This window comes from Hyaena hyaena, unplaced genomic scaffold (assembly GCF_003009895.1).
Source record: "Hyaena hyaena isolate Hyena2069 unplaced genomic scaffold, ASM300989v1 scaffold_658, whole genome shotgun sequence".
Classification (NCBI taxonomy): Eukaryota; Metazoa; Chordata; class Mammalia; order Carnivora; family Hyaenidae; genus Hyaena; species Hyaena hyaena.
In genome coordinates this window covers 118,538-137,607 of record NW_024081288.1, presented here as the reverse complement: position 1 = coordinate 137,607, position 19,070 = coordinate 118,538, and the positions used below count along the sequence as shown (strand labels likewise).

The following is a 19,070-nucleotide window of genomic DNA, read 5'->3' as shown; positions in this document are numbered from 1 at the left end:
GCTACCCAGGCGCCCCTAGAGTGAAGCTTTAAGATTAATTTCAGCGAGAGCCCAGTCCATCTACCGACATGAACAAATTCTGTAAAAGGTTTGGGAGGCTTATAGACTGCTTAATTCTTCTCTAGATGCGATAAGATTTTGTTCTTTGATAGTTTCAGAGTGATTTCCCTGCGGCAAGCCTACAAGGTAATGTTGGCCGCCCTAAAGCTGCTGAATTTTTAAGTTGATGTTCAGAAAGCCTCCAGCGTCATTGCAGACTTTGATTCAGGCCACACCAAGTCTCACAAAAGGCTGGTCCTCAAAAGAGACTTAAATTCAGTAGAATTCTGTCTAGAAATGATTCTGTGGGAGGAGCCAGAAAATTAACAAAGAATCATGACAGCGTCTTTCATTGCAATTGAACCTTTATAAAGGTTTGGTAAAAGTCAAGCTGTTTTTATTTCTCGTTTAAAAACACTGGCCAAAAAAAAACCCCAAAACCATTGGCCAGAAGCTTTCTGGGAATTCTCAGATTGTACTGAACTGTTGTTTTTTTTAATTTCTTAAAAATTAAAAAAAATTTTTTTAAACATTTATTCACTTTTGAGAGACAGAGAGAGAGAGACAGTGAGTGGGGGAGGAGCAGAGAGAAAGGGAGACACAGAATCCGAAGACAGGCTCCAGGCTCTGAGCTGTCAGCACAGAGCCTGATGCGGGGCTTAAACTCACAAACTGTGAGATCATGACCTGAGCTGAAGTTGAACACTTAACCGACTGAGCCACCCATGTGCCCCTAAATATTTACTTCTGAGAGAGAGAGAGAGAGAGAGAGAGAGACAGTGCAATTGGCGGAGGGACAGAGAGAGAGGGAGACACAGAATCTGAAATAGGCTCCAGGCTCTGAGCTGTCAGCTGTCTATCTTACTTGCTTTAACCATTCAAACTTTAGTCAGTGGCTTAAAATATTAAGCAAATTACAGCACCAATTGGTACTAAACTGGAAACTGACTTTTTTCTTCTTAAACTCTCAGGTAACGTTTGATCCAGAAGTCTTTTTCAACATTCTTCTGCCTCCAATTATCTTCCATGCCGGCTACAGTTTAAAGAAGGTAAGAGATTTTTGCCACTATTTCTTAAAGCACGGGAGCCTCTGCGTTAACGTACCTGCATAATTTTCTAGTTTTTCCATTCTCCCAGATTGCTTATCACTGTGTTCTGCACCCACTCAGAGACTATATTTGTCTCGTCATCAGTGATTGCTTTCTGTTTTAAAATCCGGAGTGCTCCTACATTGCCGGTAGAAATATAAAACGGCGTGGCCACTCGGGAAAACGGTTTCACAGTTTCTTGTAAAACCAAAGTTGCAATCGCCGTGTGACCCAGCCATTTTATTCCTGAGGGTTTATCCCGGAGAGATGAAACCTTACGTTCGCACAAAAGCCTCTGCACCATTGTCCATAGCGATTTTATTTGAAACAGCCCCGAACTGGAAACCACCAGAATATCTTGCAATAGGTGAACGGTTAACCAAACACTCATACCGTGGAATACTGTTCGGCGATAAAATAGAGCAGACTATTGATACACACAATAATTTGGATGGCTCTCAAAGGCAGTACGCTGAGTGGAAAAGAAATCCAACTTCAAAAGATCTTGTACCATGTGATTTCGTATATATGACATTCTAGAAATGACAAAAAAAAATGACAAAAATATAGGGGTGGGTAACAAATGAATGGCTGCCTTGGGCTAAGGATGGCAGAGGTGAGGTGTGAAAGAGATCTTCGTGGTGATGGAAAAGTTCTGTGTCCTGATGCGGCGATGGATACGCGAATCTGCACGTGATAAAATGACACAAGACTGCTTTTCTTTTTAATTTATTTCTGAGAGAGAGGGAGAGAGAGAATGAGAGAATGAGAGAGGCAGCATGAGCAGGGGAGGGTCAGAGAGAGAGGGAGATACAGAATCCGAAGCAGGCTCCAAGCTCTGAGCTGTCTGCACACAGCCCGATGTGGGACTCAAACCCACGAACCGTGAGATCATGACCTGAGTCGAAGTCGGGCTCTTAACCAACTGAGCCACCCAGGCGCCCCTCACAAAACTGCTTTTTAAACGTTTATTTTTGAAAGAGAGAGAAACAGAGCCTGAGAAAGGGGCAGAGAGCAAGGGAGACAGAAAAATCTAAAGCAGGCTCCAGGCTCTGAGCTGTCAGCACACAGCCCGATGTGGGGCTCGAACTCACGAACCATGAGATCAGGACCTGACCTAAAGTCGAACGCTTAACTGACGGAGCCACCTAGGTGCTCCCAGTTTCCTGGTTTTGATATTGTACTACAGTTATGTAAGGTATAGCCCATGGAGGAAACTCGGGGAAAGTACATGAGACCCCTCTACCCTATCTTTGCAATTTCTGTGAATCTGTAATTACTCCATAATAAAATATTAAAAAAAATCTATCCTTATCTATCCTACTTTCCCTCTAGATTTAGGTTTTCTGTGCTAAAAAAATGTATTTTTTTTGGACCACCCTACGGGGATACCAAAGCATCTAAATCTATATGTCAGCTATTGATATGTATCATGAGATGATTTTATGGACATAAATAATGTTATTCTTTAAGTGACGAATTTTGGAACTCCTTGTCAGATCCAATGGGTGATTGGCAATTTGGTATCTTAAATACCTAATCATAAGGTATCATCAAGGTCATAATTGCTTTAAAATGAAACCAGAGGCACCTGGGTGGCCCAGTCAGTTAAGCCATGATTTCGGCTCAGGTCATGATCTCACCGTTGCTGAGTCCGAGCTCCATGGCAGGCTCTGTGCTGAGCGTGGAGCCTGTTTAAGATTCTCTCTCTTCCTAGGGGCGCCTGGGGGGCTCAGTCAGTTAAGCACCAACTTCGGCTCAGGTCATGATCTCACGGCTCGTGAGTCCCCGCGGTTGGGCTCTGTGCCGACAGCTCAGAACCTAGAGCCTGCTTCTGATTCTGTGTCTCCCCTTCTCTCTGTTCATTCCCCATTCGCGCTTGGTCTCTCTCTCCTTCACAAATAAATAAGCATTAAAAAAAGATTTAAAAAGATTCTCTTTCTTCCTCTCTCTGTCCCTCCCCTGTTTGCACTCTCTGTCTCTCTCAAAAAAATAAAATAAAATGAAACCAAATCACTGGTTGTGAGAGCTGCTCTAATGTCTGAAAAACACTTTGGGTTCTGCAGAGCCTTCCCTGTATCAGCCTTATTCTCTCAGAAGGAGAATTGGCTTTGCCAGTTAGCAGTTTAAATTGTTATTTTTAAAATTTTTACTTATTTTTTAATTTTTAATGCTTATTTTTCAGAGAGAGAGAGACAGAGTGTGAGCGGGGAAGGGGCAGAGAGAGAGGGAGACACAGAATCCAAAGCAGGCTCCAGGCTTTGAGCTATCGGCACAGAGCCCTACGCGGGGCTTGAACTCACAAACTATGAGATCATGACCTGAGCCGAAAGCAACAGCCAATCGACTGAGCCTAAGTTGTTTTGAAAATGGCAGTCTTTCAGGCTATCCACTGTTCGCTCAGTCACTTTCCTTTTTAAATAGTCCTTGTAAAGGCACTGAAATAGCTGGACCTTACATGGTTTTGCCATCCGTGATTAAACCTGTTATCCATTAAATGTGTAATCACGATTTCACCACTTAGTGGCAGGTATGGAAACAGACATTCAGACCCTTTGACTTCTACACATACAGTTGTCAGGCGGACATGGGCCTTTTTTTTTTTTTTCCTAACCCGAAAAAAATCATCCTTGGAATTAGCTTTGATTCAGTCCTCGCCGTGGGGAACCACACATGCCTGGCCAAATGAGATGAGGGTGAAAGACATAGGATTCCTCTAGAATCCAGACCAGGGCTGGGAGGTGCTGTCCTTTCTTCCCTAAGAGGATGTGGTGGGAATCGAGAAGGGTAGCTTTGGAAGCTGTGAGGCAGATACTTAAGTACTAGGTGTAATGGTATGCAAATAAGTAGCCTGATGTACCTTTCTTTTCAAGGTATGCCAGTTCATATCAGCAAATATGGACGGAGATGGGTAATAATGTGTGTGTGTGTGTATGTGTGTGTGTGTGTTTGTTTGATTTTAGAATATGTCATGGATGCGTTTGGGGTGGCAGATTTTATATTCCTAATGATGTTTTGTTTGGGCAAATGTCATGAATCTGAATGTACTTAACACATTCAAACTAACCTTATGGATGGTTACCCAAAAGCTGGGTGGCAAGGAAGGGCAATTCTGGGATTAAAATCTGTCCCTGGTGGGGCACCTGGTGGCTCAGTCAGTGAAGCATCCGACTTTGGTTCAGATCATGATCTCACAGTTCAGTGAGTTTGAGCCCCGCGTCGGGCTCTGTGCCTACACCTCAGAGCCTGGAGCCTCCTGCTTCCGATTCTGTGTCTCCTTCTCTCTCTGCCCCTCCCCCGCTCACGCTCTGTCTCTCTGTCTCAAAAATAAATAAACTTCCCCAAAATTAAAAAGAATACCTGTCCCTGGATACATCACATGAGTTTCACTGGTCTCCTGTCTCTATCTTGATGGACTCCTAGCCCTCCCTGATTGAAGCCCTTGATTGGGCTTTTATACACAAGGGGGCTCCCCGTTGTTGATTTTATTTTGAAACCTAATTTTTTTCCCAAAACACTGGTGTATAAATACACCCACTTAAAAAAAAAAGAGCACTGGAGACAGTGGCTGCTTTAAAAGGCGAGCGTCATGTGTGTATAATGTATGCACGCAGCACCCCCTTTTGGTGACTACTGGGGTGTCACGCCCTTGGAGGGTTGTCTTCTGAGTGGGTGGCGTAGCGGCCCTCGGCCTTCCTTGCCACCCTCTTCACAGCTCCCCAGCCGAGCGCTGGGGAAGGCCAAAGCCAAGGCCACTCCCCGGTGGCTGCTTTGATCCACACGGACTTCTTCCCAAGCCCCATCTCTCCCTGCTGGCCTCGGCCGGCCCCCTGGGACTCCTGCCTTTTACAACTCTTAGCTGAAGTGTTCCTGGCCCCTACTGAATTCGGCTGTTTAGGGGGGTGGTGTCGGTCTGGTTTTGTTAAATAGTCGTGATTGTCCGATGGGTGCAGCGTACGCCTTGAGGGGTAAGAACCGTGGCTCAGGGTCTGAAGAATCCCAGGAGCAGGGATTTTCCCCATCAGAATATCCCACGGGCCTAATGACTTAGAAGTAAAGCCTTCTGTGTGCGTGTGTGTGCGCGTGCGTGTGTGCGTGCGTGCGCGCATCCGCGAATAACCAGTGAATGTGCAGAAGCATTGAGAGCATTGCAATTTTGCTGTCGCTTTGTGAATAATTGCTGGATCTCACACGGGTGTAAGCCTGTAAGCTTAGCCGCACGTATATAAACTTAGCAACGGGCCCAGCTGAAGCAGAACTACCTGCTTGTCAGGTGTCCACTTCTATCTTTATTGGCCCTCCCTCCCAGGCCCCAAAGATAAATCCGGAAGACTCTCAGGGGACACTTCTGATGCCATGAGGCAGATTCTGAGGACACTGTTTTCTGATACTGAGTTAAGCAAGAAGCCCTTAGATGGCACTTTCATACTTCGTCAGTTTCAAACTTGTGTCTGTAGTGGCCTAAGGTACAGCACCGCCGGAAGTGACCTGCTGAGTCAGTACAGGAAAAGAGTAAAGAGTTTGGGTTAAGTCGAGGAAAATGATTGGTCTGCTTACACACACACACACACACTCACTCACATACACTTTCTCTCATTGTACTTTTTTTTTTAACTTCTATTTATTTATTTATTTACAGATAGTTTATTGTCAACTTGGTTTCCATGTAACACCCAGTGCTCATCCTCTCTCATTGTACTTTAATATAATCAGAGGGCTTTGTCTGCAACGTACCAAGCCCTTGCTCGCTTCCTCAGTGAGGAGTGGGACAAGGGATATTTTAAAACCACAACGCTTATAGCTAAATAGCTCTATTCAGGAGTAATTTCACTTCTAACTCGTGATCATGGAGGCCGAAAGTCAAGTCTCCCTTTCAGGAGACTTTTATTGTGTTTCTTACACTCGGTATGAGAAATCACCGTGTGATTGCTGCCTTCTGTTCCCCTCAGAGACACTTCTTCAGAAATCTCGGCTCTATTCTGGCGTACGCTTTCTTGGGGACTGCCGTTTCCTGCTTCATCATTGGGTAAGTTAACTCTCTGTCGTTAACCAAATGAACTCGCTTTCTGAAGAGATGAGGGCCACACAGGTCCACAGAGACATGGGTTTTCCCCAGCCGTACTGAGATGTAATTGACACATAATGTCCTGGGAGCTTCAGGTGGACAGCGTGTGGGTTTGATACAGTTAGAGATTGCACAGTCATTACCACCACAGCAGTCGCTGCCACCTTCATCCTGTGTCATCATTGCATTTCTTTCTGGTGATGAGAACATGTGAGACCTACTCCCTTAGCAGAATTCAAGTACACGATCCAGTGTCATTAGTTATAATCGCCATGTCGTACCTGAGATCCCCAAACCCATTAATCGTCCAACCGGAAGTTTGTTCCCTTTGAGCAACGTCTCCCCATTTCCGCTGCCCGCCCCCCCTCCGCCGGCCCCTGACAACCAGCAGAGCCCAGGATTTTGATGTTTATGATGATGGCAGTTAAGATCTAGAGCTACACTGTGCAGTGTGGTAGCTATCAGTCACATGTAACTATTTAAGTTAAGATCAGGATGAATTAAAATGCAATAAAATCACACCTAGTCCCCAGATCTTGGTTCCTGATAACATCCTCCAATCAAAAGAAGCAGGGAGCCTTGTAGAAAAGGCAGATTGTAGGGCCGGGGCAACAAATACACAAGATAAGAGCGGGGCATACCATGGTGCCAGAATACCAAGGAAGTGCCCAGAAAACACACACATGGAAGGATCTAGAGCATGTCACAGAGACACGGAGCCAAGCTGACAGTTCCCCTAAGGCCAACAGCCACAGAACAACACAGTAACATCCTGCTGCACCCAAACTATGAAGTCAACCTCTGAGTCCCTACTGATGTTAGTAAATGACTGGGCGGAAAAATAGACGGGGGAGAGGTGACAGATCTCCCGTGCAGAAGAGTTCCAGGTAATGTATGTCGACCTCCGCCCCCACCCCGCAGGAGAAGGAACTTATCTTCCCTCCTGCTCTGATTGTAGGCTGTGCACAGTGACTTCCTTCCACAGAGTATGGGGAAGGGGGTGGGGAAGGAAGAAGAAAGCAGAGCTTTCCAGCAGGGAAGCCTGACAACCACCCCCTTGGCCGGATGATCCAGATCGTCAACAGTAGGGGTAAATTGCACCAATACTCTGCCCCCTTGATGTTTGTGATGACAGTGGCACTTTACCTTCCTCCCCCCCCTACCAAAACACATGAGAAACAAGTCCAAGTCCCAGCCGAGGGCCATCCTGCAGAGCACCTGACAGTGCTCCTCAAAACTGCCAAGGTCATCAGAAACCACACGAAGTCTGAACGCTTGTCACAGCCAGGAGGAGGCTAAAGAGACGTGAGGGCTGCGTGGCGTGTGGTAGCCTGCACGGGATCCTGGGACACGAAAGGGTTGCCAGGAGAAAGCCAAGGAAATCTGAATCAAGTGTGGACCTTAGTTAATTTTTTAAATCTTAGCCGGAACACTGGAGATCTAAGGCAAGGGCCTTTTGTGTCGCCAGAATAGAAGGGGTGTGGACTTTGTCCTTTTTGAGAGAGACAAGCCATGGAAGGGTGACAGCTTAGATGGCTGGCATTGGTGGCAAGAGGGGAAAAGGCCACCAGAGAGAAGCCTAGCGCCCGAGTCTGAGCTTGCGGGAGAAGGACATGGAGAGGCACGTGTCTTTTTCGGGAAATGCCTGAAAGGTAAGTGATGAGCAACGAAAGGCAAATCAAATGTGCGTCACAGAGTTACGGGAATGAAAAGTGAACCGTTCGGGTGCAGGGCGCGGTGCCAGGCACATAGTAGGGAAGCAGCAAGTCACAGCTGTGTGTTCTCAAATGGGCTCAATGCTACAAATCGTTGTTGAGCTCCAGCTCACTCAGTCCACTGTTCCGGGCGCCCAGGGTGCAAAAGTGAGGCACGACACGGTCCTTGGCAGTGCGGGTATTGTTACGAGAGCTTTTGCTGTAGGGAACAATGAGTCTGTTCTGTGGTTATTTTTATTCCCCTGACCCCTGCAGCTGCCGTCACCGCACACACACACGCACACATGCACACGCACACCCTTAGTGACACGTACTACGCCTTTTAACTACTCCTCCCGTTTTGTAAGCGCTCCTATAGGAAACGCGCTGTCGCCACGTCGAAATGTTTAACTCGGTAGCCTACCTTGGACCATGTCGCACTCTGCACAGGACAAGGGCCAGCCCATGCCGAGAAGGAGAGGGTGCATGTGTCGACGGGTGCGCTGGTATTTTAGCACGACATTTAGAGAGTTTGGCTTCTTTTCCCTTTGGAAACCAGCCTTAGCCGAGAAAGTTGATCGCTTGGACCATTGCGGCCTAGCCGGTTTCTTCACTCTCTAGCTTTGCCCAGTGCATTCGTTTCCATGGCGCTGCACACACTCTCGTCGGATCCTGTGGGTTTGTGGCAATCTGTTATACGCGATGCAGCCTTCTTCCTCTTCCTTCCTTCTCCATCACCCGGCTGCTTAAGGGGCCTTAAAGTTGTTGCTAATTGAGGACCGCGCTTTATAGCTGTAACTAAGCACAACTTTAAGAAACGGGGTAAGTAGCATTCAGATGCGTGTCAGCGCGGCGATGTCAGCTGGGAACCATTCATCGATGGCAAAGTCTTATTTGCACACATTCCTGCTAAGTGCCCAAGTACAATGGCTGCCCGTCGTTGTCACAGATCGCTCTCGACGTGCCGTGTCCCGGTGCTGTCCGGCTCATGTACCGGCTAGGGGACTCGGGAGGCCTCCCGTTTCCTCTTCTGACACAGTTCACCTTCCCCTCATTCCAGGAATCTCATGTACGGTGTGGTGAAGCTCATGAAGATTGTGGGGCAGCTCTCGGATAAGTTTTACTACACAGACTGTCTCTTCTTCGGAGCCATCATCTCTGCCACTGACCCAGGTATTTTGCATATGTTGACTTCACCACCATGACACTCCCTTAGTTAATTCTGAAAACATACAGAGCAGTTGTTAACTCTGGCTGTGGCACACAGACTGTAGAATTAGCATGCGATGGCGGAGGAAGAGACTAGAACTGGTCTGAGAGAGTTAGATGGCTTTTCTAAGAAGGGCGTGCATTCCTCCCTCCCCCCTGCCTTTTTAAAATTTTTAATTAGTCAATATATTTATTTTGAGGGTGGGGATGTAGGAGTGGGGGAAGGGGCAGAGAGAGAGAGGGACAGAGAGAATCCCAAGGAGGCTCCCTGCTGTCAGCACGGAGCCGGGCGCGTGGCTCAAACTCACAAACCACGAGACGACAACCCGAGCCACGATCAAGAGTCGGACGCCTAACCGACTGACCCACCCAGGCGCCCCCGCCTTTTATTTATTTTTTTTAATTTTTCTCTTGTGATAAAATCTGTGTAAGAGATTTCACCATCTTAACCATTTTTAAGTGTGTACACTTCAGCGGTGGTAAGTAGATTCACATCGCTGTGCAAACAAGCTCCAGAACTTTTCCGTTGTGCACCGCTGGGACCCTGTACACATGAGACAGCGACTCCCCCGTGTCTACCTTCCTCCAGTCCCTGGTAACCACCATCTGCTTTCTGTCCCTGGGACTTGGACTACCGTAGATACTTGACAGAAGTGGAATCATGCAGTGCTTGTCTTCTGGTACCTGGCTCGTTTCACGCAGCAGAGGGTCATCTGCATTGTGGCACGGTCCGAACTTGCTTCTCAAAGCTGAATAATGTTCCATCGTGCACCTATACCACGTTTTGTGCACCCATCCGTCCACCTGGGTTGCTTCCACCTATATTTATTTCCCTTTTGTCTTTCATTTTATTTATTTTTTAAAAATTTTAATGTTTATTTTTGAGAGAGAGAGAGAAAGAGAGAGACGAGCATGAGCAGGGGAGGGTCAGAGAGAGAGGGAGACACAGAATGTAAAGCAGGCTCCAGGCTCCGAGCTGTCAGCACAGAGCCCGACATGGGGCTCCAACCCACAAACAACAAGATCGTGACCAGAGCTGAAGTCGGACGCTTAACTGACTAAGGCTCTCAGGCGCCCCTGTCTTTCATTTTAGAATGTTTAATTTGATCATAATTTCCACACTTAGACTGTCTTCTTTCTCAGTGTTGTGCTTTTGCCCTCATTTAGGAAATACATCATTTCTTTTTTTTAATGTTTATTTATTTACTTTTGAGAGACAGAGAGAGAGAGAGAGAGAGAGAGAGAACGCACAAGCAGGAGAGGGGCAGAAAGACAGAGAAGGGCACACAGAATCAGAAGCAAGCTCCAGGCTCCAAGCTGTCACCGCAGAGCCCGATGTGGGGCTCAAACTCACAAACCGTGAGACCATGACCTGAGCCAGGGTCGGACCCTCAACCGACTGAGCCACCAAGGCCCCCTGGAAATATATCATTTCGTTTAAATAAGACCTTTTCTTGGGGCGCCTGGATGGCTCAGTCGGTTGAGGGTCTGACTCTTGATTTCAGCTCAGGCCATGATCCCAGGTTCATGGGATTGAGCCCTGTGTCGGGCTCTGTGCTGAGCACGGAGCCTGCTTGGGATTCTCTCTCTCTTTCTCTTTCTCTCTCTGCCTCTCTCCCCCACTCTCACACACACACTCTGTCAATAAAAATAAAAGTAAAAATAAAATAAAATAAATAAAAATAAAATAAAAGTAAAAATAAATAAAAAATAAATAAGACCTTTACTTAACGGAAATGCACTCTGCTACCTGGAGTGAATGTAATGTTATTTGTAAGCTCCTTTGCTCCGTGTTCCTGCCTGACTGCATACTGCGACCCGGTTCCTATTAATAAATCTCTTACCTCGTATTTTTCAAGTGTTAGTTGAACCAGTTCTTAAACGTGGAAATATGTATATGCCCCCCTTCCTCTGCAGCTCAAAAACCAACAAACAACCTCTCCTCTCCAAGTTGGAACCTGTAATTAAATCAGTTTGCATAAAGTAGTCATAGCTATTCCTTCTTATGATGGCAACTACTGAGAGTACATCGTAGGCAAAGAATTTACGGAGAATGAGATGGTGCTGTCCTAATAGTGGCAGTGGAAGGGTCCTCTAACATTCTGGACAGCAATGATTTTAAAGATACTGAGATTCTCCCCGCCACACAACCGCACCCCTCTTGTGGGGGTCCACCAGGTCAGTGCGGCGGTAGAAACGTTCTGTGTTCTATGTCGAGTCCAGCACAGTAGCCAGTGGCCCCATGTGGCCATTGAACACTTAAAATATGGGGCAGTGCAACCAAGGAACTGATTTTAAAGTTTTATTTCATGTTAAGCAACTTACGTAGCTGCCTGTGCCTAGCGGCTGCCATATTGGATAACACAGCCCTAGACAGCTGTACGGTTCTGAAAAACGTCACTGTTCCACAAACCATCGACCCCTGTTACCCCCATAAGTTATTACAAGCCCTAAGTCAATTGGTAGTGAAGACTTGGCTGGTCAAAGCAGCCTGGTGTTTGGAAAAGAGTGTGGGGTGTGGAGTTACTGGGGGAAGTTTGAGTTCTGGCCCTGACAGTCACTGACCGGGGTGGCCTCGGCACTTTCTCCGCTCCGTGTCCGTTTCCTCATTCACGAAGTAGGAGTGATGATACCTATTTCCCAGGGCTGTTGTGAATAGTAAATGAACTAATATGTGTCAGCTGCTGACCGTAACATCTGCTAATCCTGTCGGCCTCTAGCCACATCTGGCTCAGGCAGAAATTTCTTTGTTTTCCCCATTTAAAAAAATAATGATCTCTCCTTTTGGTTTCGCTATCCCAGTTTTTTTTTAAGTTTATTTATTTATTATTTTAGTGATCTCTACACCCAGCACGAGGTTTGAACTCATGACCCTGAGATCAAGAGGTGGCGTGCTCTACTGACTGAGCCACCCGGGCACCCCTCCCCACTCCTTGTTAGATGCCCATACCAGAGGTCTTCAGTCAGTTAATTGTAATTCCTCAGTCCGTGCCCCGTTAGAAAGAGCTGCTATGACCCTGCTGTCTCTGGTTTGAAGAGTCACACTGGAGAAACCACTCACGCAGTCTGTCACCCTGGCTCCATCATCTTCTGGCTGTCCGCGCCCACACTGCTCCTCTTGGCTGTGCACAGGTTTGCTCAGAGGGGACACCGCAGGGTCCCTGCCCTGTTTTATAAAGTGATGGGCAGGGAGAACGCGTGACTGAAACCCAGAGCAGCCAAATTCAGACCAGGGCTGTGTAAGTGTTCCTTGTTATTAGTATTAATCATGCAAGCTAGCCTTTGGAGTCATGGGGAAGTGAGTTAACTGTATGTTTTTTATTTTTATTTTTTTTACTTCCCGTAACTGTAATATTTTAGGAAAATAGTGTTTAAAGCCAAAAGGGAGGCACGCCTGGGTGGCTCAGTCGGTTAAGCGTCCGACTTCGCTCAGGTCACGATCTCGCGGTTCGTGAGCTCGAGCCCCACGTCAGGCTCTGTGGTGGTGGTATGCATCCTGCTTGGGATTCTCTCTCTCCCTCTTTCTCTCTGCCCCTTCCTCATGTGTGCTCCCTCTCTCTCAAAACAAATAAATAAACTTTAAAAACAGAAAAAAATATTTCTAAAAAACAAAGTCACAAGGGCTCTTGAACACCAAACCCCTCACTTCCCTAAATCTTTGGACCTTGCTGTGTGCTGAGCTCTCACAGCCAGTTGGTGGCGCTGTGGGATGGCTCCTTGTTGCCCCCTGCAGATTTCCTTGCTGCCTCCCTCCTCCGCCCGCCTTTTGGTACCAAGAGGCTGAATTGTATGGAAGATTTCAAAGTCCCAGTGCCTTCTGGTCTCCCCTGGGATTTGTCCCCAGGGGAGCGCCAGTGGGAGACCGGTGGAGGGTGGAGACGCAGGCTTCCTGCAGGCTGGCTGGGTCCCTCCATCAAAGGACACGGACCCTGTCACGCGACCCTCTACACAGCTCCTGGTTTGGCAGAGTCCCGCCTCCTCTGGACCCTCTGGGCCGAGGGAGGCTATAAAAGCTCCCTGTTTTCAGCCGCCTGGACTGTCCTCTCTCTTTATTAAACACTTCGCAAGGCGCTCACGTGGAGGGTGTGGTCTGTTTCCTGCCAGGACCCTGATTGATGAAGTCCGCGGCCCGGGTCCCCTGGGCTGCAAGCCCTGTGCACCATTCAGTGAGACTAACCTCATCTCTGAATTAGGGGGAATGACAGTGCTGCCCACCTAGGGTTTTACGAGGACTAAATGACCCTGTCTGATGTTTAGCATAGGGGCGCCTGGGCGGTTCGGTCGACTGAGCATCCGGCTTCAGCTCAGGTCAGGATTTCACAGTTTTTGAGTTCGAGCCCCGCGTCGGGCTCTGTGCTGACAGCTAGCTCAGAGCCTGGAGCCTGCTTCCGATTCTGTGTCTCCCTCTCTCTCTGCCCTTCTCCCGCTTGCACTCTGTCCCTCTCAAAAAGAAATAAACATTAAAAAAAAAAAAGAAATAGAGAAAGCAGGAAAGCAAAAGAAAAACCAGAGATGTAGCTAGCTGGCAGAGTGCCCATGAGTCCCCGAATATTCTCTGCCACGGTCAAACCACCAGCAGCAGGGGACTTAGGGACACAAACAGCAGGTGCGCAGGAGGAAGCAGAGGCGAGGAGAGGAGGCCTGCGGGTCATTTTGATTGCCAGGGAACTTCCCCACAAGTACTGGCACTCAAAAGGAAGGGTCCCCGCTTGGAGTAAAGAACTTTGTAGGCACATCGGATGACAACGGTTACGGCTAGGAGGTGCTTTACAGGGTCTGATTTGTGGGGGATGATGGTGAGGACACTGGAGGAGGTGTGAGGCTGCTGAAGAGACCTGGGCCATCAGGGCTCTCAAAAAATACCTGGTGAAAATCTCTCTGGAAGGACAGAGCCACTCCCTAAAAATGAACTGCTGGGACCGCTTGACAGGGCATTAAAGGAGAAAGCAGGCTCAGATGCCAATAGAGGAAGAGAACAGACGAAGTACATTTCATTGAATATTGAGGAGGTGGCGGGGCGCCTGGGTGGCTCAGTCGGTTAAGCATCCGACTTCATCTCAGGTCATGATCTTGCATTCGTGGGTTCGAGCCCTGCATTGGGCTCTGTGCTGACAGCTCAAAGTCTGGAACCTACTTCAGATTCTGTGTCTCCTCTCTGACCCTCACCTGCTTGCACTCTGACCCCCTCTCTCTCAAAAAAAATAAACATTTAAAAAAATATATTGAGAGGGTGGTTATACTCAGGGGCCATACTTTCAATACTTCAATGTAAAACCAGCAGAGGGAGCCCTAGAGCCATGAAACGAGGAAAGCGGTTCTGGGTCTAACCACTTCACCTAACAATGAGCCGCAGAAATAGATTGAGGTCGACTTGATGCAAACATATTGTAAGAAAAAAATGAGGCTCGCCCTCTGAATACTGATAAAGTCATATCAGCAAAATTGGGTACCAAAGCAGACTATTGCTAATATTCCAATAGAAGCTAAAGGAAATTGAGAAAATGATAGAGGTTATGAAGGAACTGTATGTATCGGGATTGGAAAATTCAGAAACTAGAGGAGTAAAACAGTGGAGCATTATGGGAAGAGTTGACAGAAGGAAACAGATGAAGAACCCAGGCAGCAAACAAGGTGTAAAAAGGTATAAAAAAAAAATAAATTTAGAGGAACCTGGGTGGCTCTGTCAGTTGAGTGTCCAACTCTCAATTTTGGCTCAGGTCATGATCCCAGGGTTGTGGGATCAAACCCGGCATTGGGCCCCATGCTGAGTGTGGAGCTGGCTTGGGGTTCCCTCTTTCTCCCTCTGCCCCTCTCCCCGGCTCTCACGCTCTCTCTCTCTCTCTCTCAAATAAAAAATATAATAAGGGGCGCCTGGGTGGTTCTGTCGGTTAAATGTCTGACTTCAGCTTGGGTCATGATCTCGCAGTTAATGGGTTCGAGCCCTGTGTCAAGCTCTCTGCTGTCTCCTCTCTCTCTGCCCCTCCCCCACTTGTGCTCTCTCTAAGATAAAAAAAATAAATAAAAGAACAAAGCAGCAGGTAGCTGGGTGTGAATATTGAGGAGCCTGCTTGCATGTTCTTCACTGGGGGCTATTTTGCCCCTCAAGAGACATTTTCGATTGTCACAATTGGTGGAGGGGTGGTGCGGTGCTACTGGTCGCTAGTGGGGAAAGGCCAAGGATACTGCCAAACGCCCCACAGTGCACAGGGCAGCCCGAAGTGTCAGCAGCACCAGATCTGAGAGACTCCGAAATGCGTTTGGGAGGGTCCGCAAGGTCCCAACGGATCTAATAATAAGAGAAATACCTTATTTGTCTCTCTTAACCTTCATGTTTTCATGAGTGTGCGGTATTGTGGGGTTTTCCAGAGGTTACATAATACGTATTACTGACTATCTGTTGGTCAGATGTAGAAACAGATAAGAGAACTATCTGTCTCCCCTCAATCGAGATCGTAAAGAGACCAGAAAACCTGTAGAAGAGTGGCTGTCTTCTCACTAGTTCTGTTTCGGAAAAGGTCGTTGTTTTTCATTACAAATATGTACGTTAGCATGTGATAGGTTTATTACTAATTTTAAATGCATAAATATGTGAATTTTTATCTTATTTCATACAGTAATCTCGATGGCCCACAGTTCACAGAACTAAAGGCCGTCAGGGGCCTCACTGATTTTTAAGAGTATAAAGGAGTCCTGAGCCCAAAAGTTTGAGAACTGGTCATCTGGAGAATAGCTGTTTTTTATTCATTTAAAACAATTTCTTTTAATGTTTATTTATTTTGAGAGAGAGACAGAGCATGAGCGGAAGAGGGGCAGGGAGAGAGGGAGGTACAGAATCCAAAGCAGGCTCCATCCATCCGCAAAGTGGGATGTGGGGCTCGAACCCATGGACCGTAAGATCATGACCTGAGCTGAAGTCAGACACCCAACCGACTGAGCCACCCAGGCGCCCCTGGAGAATAGCTGCTTTTTAAACGTCTAAGATCTGTGAAGAGTATGAGCTATGACAGATGTCTGGTGTGCCCTAAAAGAAGAGTTCCATTATTTCACAGACCTTTACGAAAGCCTTCTCTGCGCCCTGACCCTATCCTGGGTTCTGGGAACATGGTGGTCAGTGAAATAAGGTTTCTGCCTTCAAAGAGATTTCATCCGACCAGGGGAGCCAGATCACACGAACCGTGATTATTATTACTTTTTCTAAGTTCTGTAATAGCAGTATTTTCAAAGCATGATGGGGTTGCACTAGGAAGTGCAGAGTCGCAGTGCAGTGTCATTACACTCAAGTATCCATCATGTGAGACCCCACCTAGACCAGGAAGATTGGCGTTTTCCTTTGTGCTGTAGACACACCGCCTGTCTTTGACTCCCTTACTGTCTCCCAAACCACCTCGTCCCGCCAGAGGCAGGAATCGCCTCTCTACAAGTGTCGTTGGTGGCTCCGGGCCAGAAATGGAAACGAATTCACATGCTTTGTGCCCATTTTCAGTGACCGTACTGGCGATATTTAACGAACTGCACGCGGACGTGGACCTCTACGCACTCCTGTTTGGAGAAAGCGTCCTAAATGATGCCGTTGCCATTGTCCTGTCCTCGTAAGTAACAGCATGTGTCCCCCCACCCCACCACCAGGGAAGGGAGGCTCCGGGGAAGGGAGGCTCCCCGAGTGCTCTGGGCCACATTCAGAGGCTCATCTTAGAAGCGTTCAACAGCAAAGTGGCTCTTTTCCTCAATGAGGCTTTATCAGCGCGGTTGACGAAGGTATGTCCCTTTGTCCGCTTGGCAGCGATCGGAGCGCCGACGCCACTGTGACAGGCTGACTGTGGGGCAGATGGCTTACACCACACGGAGTGCTTGGCGGCGCGTAGATGCCCGTGTTTGTGGGTGTTTTTAGGGGCCGTGGTATAAAGGCAGCACGCTCCGTTTTAACTCTCTTCTGTTCAAACCCCAGGTCAATTGTCGCCTACCAGCCGGCGGGGCTCAACACCCACGCCTTTGATGCCGCTGCCTTCTTCAAATCAGTTGGCATTTTCCTGGGTATCTTCAGTGGCTCTTTTACCATGGGAGCCGTAACCGGCGTCGTGACAGCTCTAATATCCTTTCTGGGGTCCCCGTGGGCCCGCCCTGGGAGGATTGTGTGCTGTCCCACACGCAGCAGCGAGGTCTCGGTTCTCCCTTCCAGGAGTGAATTTTTCCCCCCCAGAAACGAATCTTAAATCAGTGGTTCTACTGGGGTCCGGAGGCTCCTGAAACGTGTCCCTTTGGTGACACGTGACTGTCGAGCATGCTTCCAAGAGTCCGAGAAAATGTTGGGGAGTGTGACTCTGGCCATGGCTCTGTGCCCCCCCCCCCAATGCATTCACTTCCTCCAGTGAACCAGATGGAGATGCGAATTCAGGGAAAACTTGGTGGAAAGAGCCAGGAGGAGGCAGGGGATCAGGGACCACCACACAGGAGGCGGGGAGGGAGGGAAGCAGGCTGGGAAGTCCTTCAGGCCGCGAGCTCGCTACTGCCATCTGCTGTTATGGGTCACAGGGCTCACGTGGCCGTTAACTACCTGAGGCCATCGGTGGGAATTGCTGCAAGGTGGCCTCCCTTAAATGAAGGATTGTGTAATACCGAGTTAAAAACCAAGCAGGCAACATAAAAGCAAAGTGTGGAACGAGCAGGCGCACCCCCCCGGTTGCTGTGCCGAATCCTTCATCATATCTCCTTTTGATGGCATTCACATCACCACTGCCCGGACAATGTAACGGGAGCCGCAAGTGCCAGCCACCTGTCTCAGCCTCCAATCATTATACAAATTGTTTTTTTTTTTAATTAAAAAAAATTTTTTTTTAATATTTTTATTTATTTCTAGGAGAGAGAGAGACAGCGTGAGCAGGGGAGGGTCAGAGAGAGAGGGAGTCACAGACTGAAACAGGCTCCAGGCTCTGAGCTGGCAGTCAGCATAGAGCCCGACGCGGGGCTCAAACCCACGAACCGCGAGATCATGATCTGAGCGAAAGTCGGACGCTTAACCGACTAAGCCACCCAGGTGCCCCTTTTATACAAATTGTTAATGAGACTCTGTACATTCAGTTTTATGTTAAGTCTTCGAAATGTGGCACACATTTTGCTCTTCCAGCGTATCTCAGCCACAGGTGGCTAGTGGCTGCCATATTGGATGGCACGAATCTAGTTTCTTTCTTCACAGAGGCCCTTTGGATGGCCCAGCGACTTCCAGTGTTTAGGGAAAGCACTTATGAGATGCAGGCTGGGCCACTGTGGAAGGGCAGTGTTATGGGGCCCTGTCTCTGGCCCCTGCCTTCATGGGACATCTGCTGTGGACTCAGGTCATGGTGGCCCACAGAGGTCACAGTCTCACTGGCCTAGTGTCCTCTGGCCTGCCTGAGAACCCCCCCGGCACTGCTAGGACTGACCAACCAGTCATTCCTCAGGCCAAGATCGTGCCCCTCAGAGCCAGGGGCATTGCAAAGAGCACAGAAAACCTCTTTTCGGTTTCTTTAGAAAGCTCGATTTCTAAGGAAAAAATTTTTTTAATGTTTCTTTTTGAGAGAGAGAGAGAGAGAGAGAGGGGAGGGGCAGAGAGAGAGGGAGACACAGACTCGGAAGCAGGCTCCAGGCTCTGAGCTGTCAGCACAGAGCCCGACATGGGGCTCAAACCCACGAACCATGAGATCATGACCCGAGCTGGAGTCAGACACTCAATCGGCTGGGCCACCCAGGCGCCCCAGAAAGCTCGATTTCTAAGGACAGCTTTGTTAAGACAAAATTCCCGTTCCGTACCATTCACCCATTTGAAGTGTACCATTAAATGATTTTCGGCATGCTACATTATCGGGGGTTTTTCAATTGTGATAAAACACATATAACACAACTTGCCACTTGAACCACTTCTCAGGGTGCACCTCAGTGGCATTAAGTGTGCCCACATTGTCTGCAGAAGCATCCCCACTGCCTGTTTTCAGAACCTATTCA

At 48.0% G+C, this 19,070-nt stretch overlaps 1 protein-coding gene across 2 annotated transcripts in view; it reads left to right on the top strand.

The window, feature by feature from the left end:
* SLC9A7 (solute carrier family 9 member A7) overlaps positions 1-19,070 on the top strand; it is a 130,794-nt gene that overhangs the window by 66,263 nt on the left and 45,461 nt on the right. For both annotated transcript variants that reach the window (XM_039216780.1, XM_039216779.1), the window contains exons 3-7: positions 1,011-1,088; positions 6,077-6,153; positions 8,947-9,059; positions 16,579-16,684; positions 17,041-17,182. In XM_039216780.1, coding sequence (XP_039072711.1) covers positions 1,011-1,088; positions 6,077-6,153; positions 8,947-9,059; positions 16,579-16,684; positions 17,041-17,182 — 516 coding nt within the window. The remainder of the gene's footprint in view (positions 1-1,010; positions 1,089-6,076; positions 6,154-8,946; positions 9,060-16,578; positions 16,685-17,040; positions 17,183-19,070) is intronic.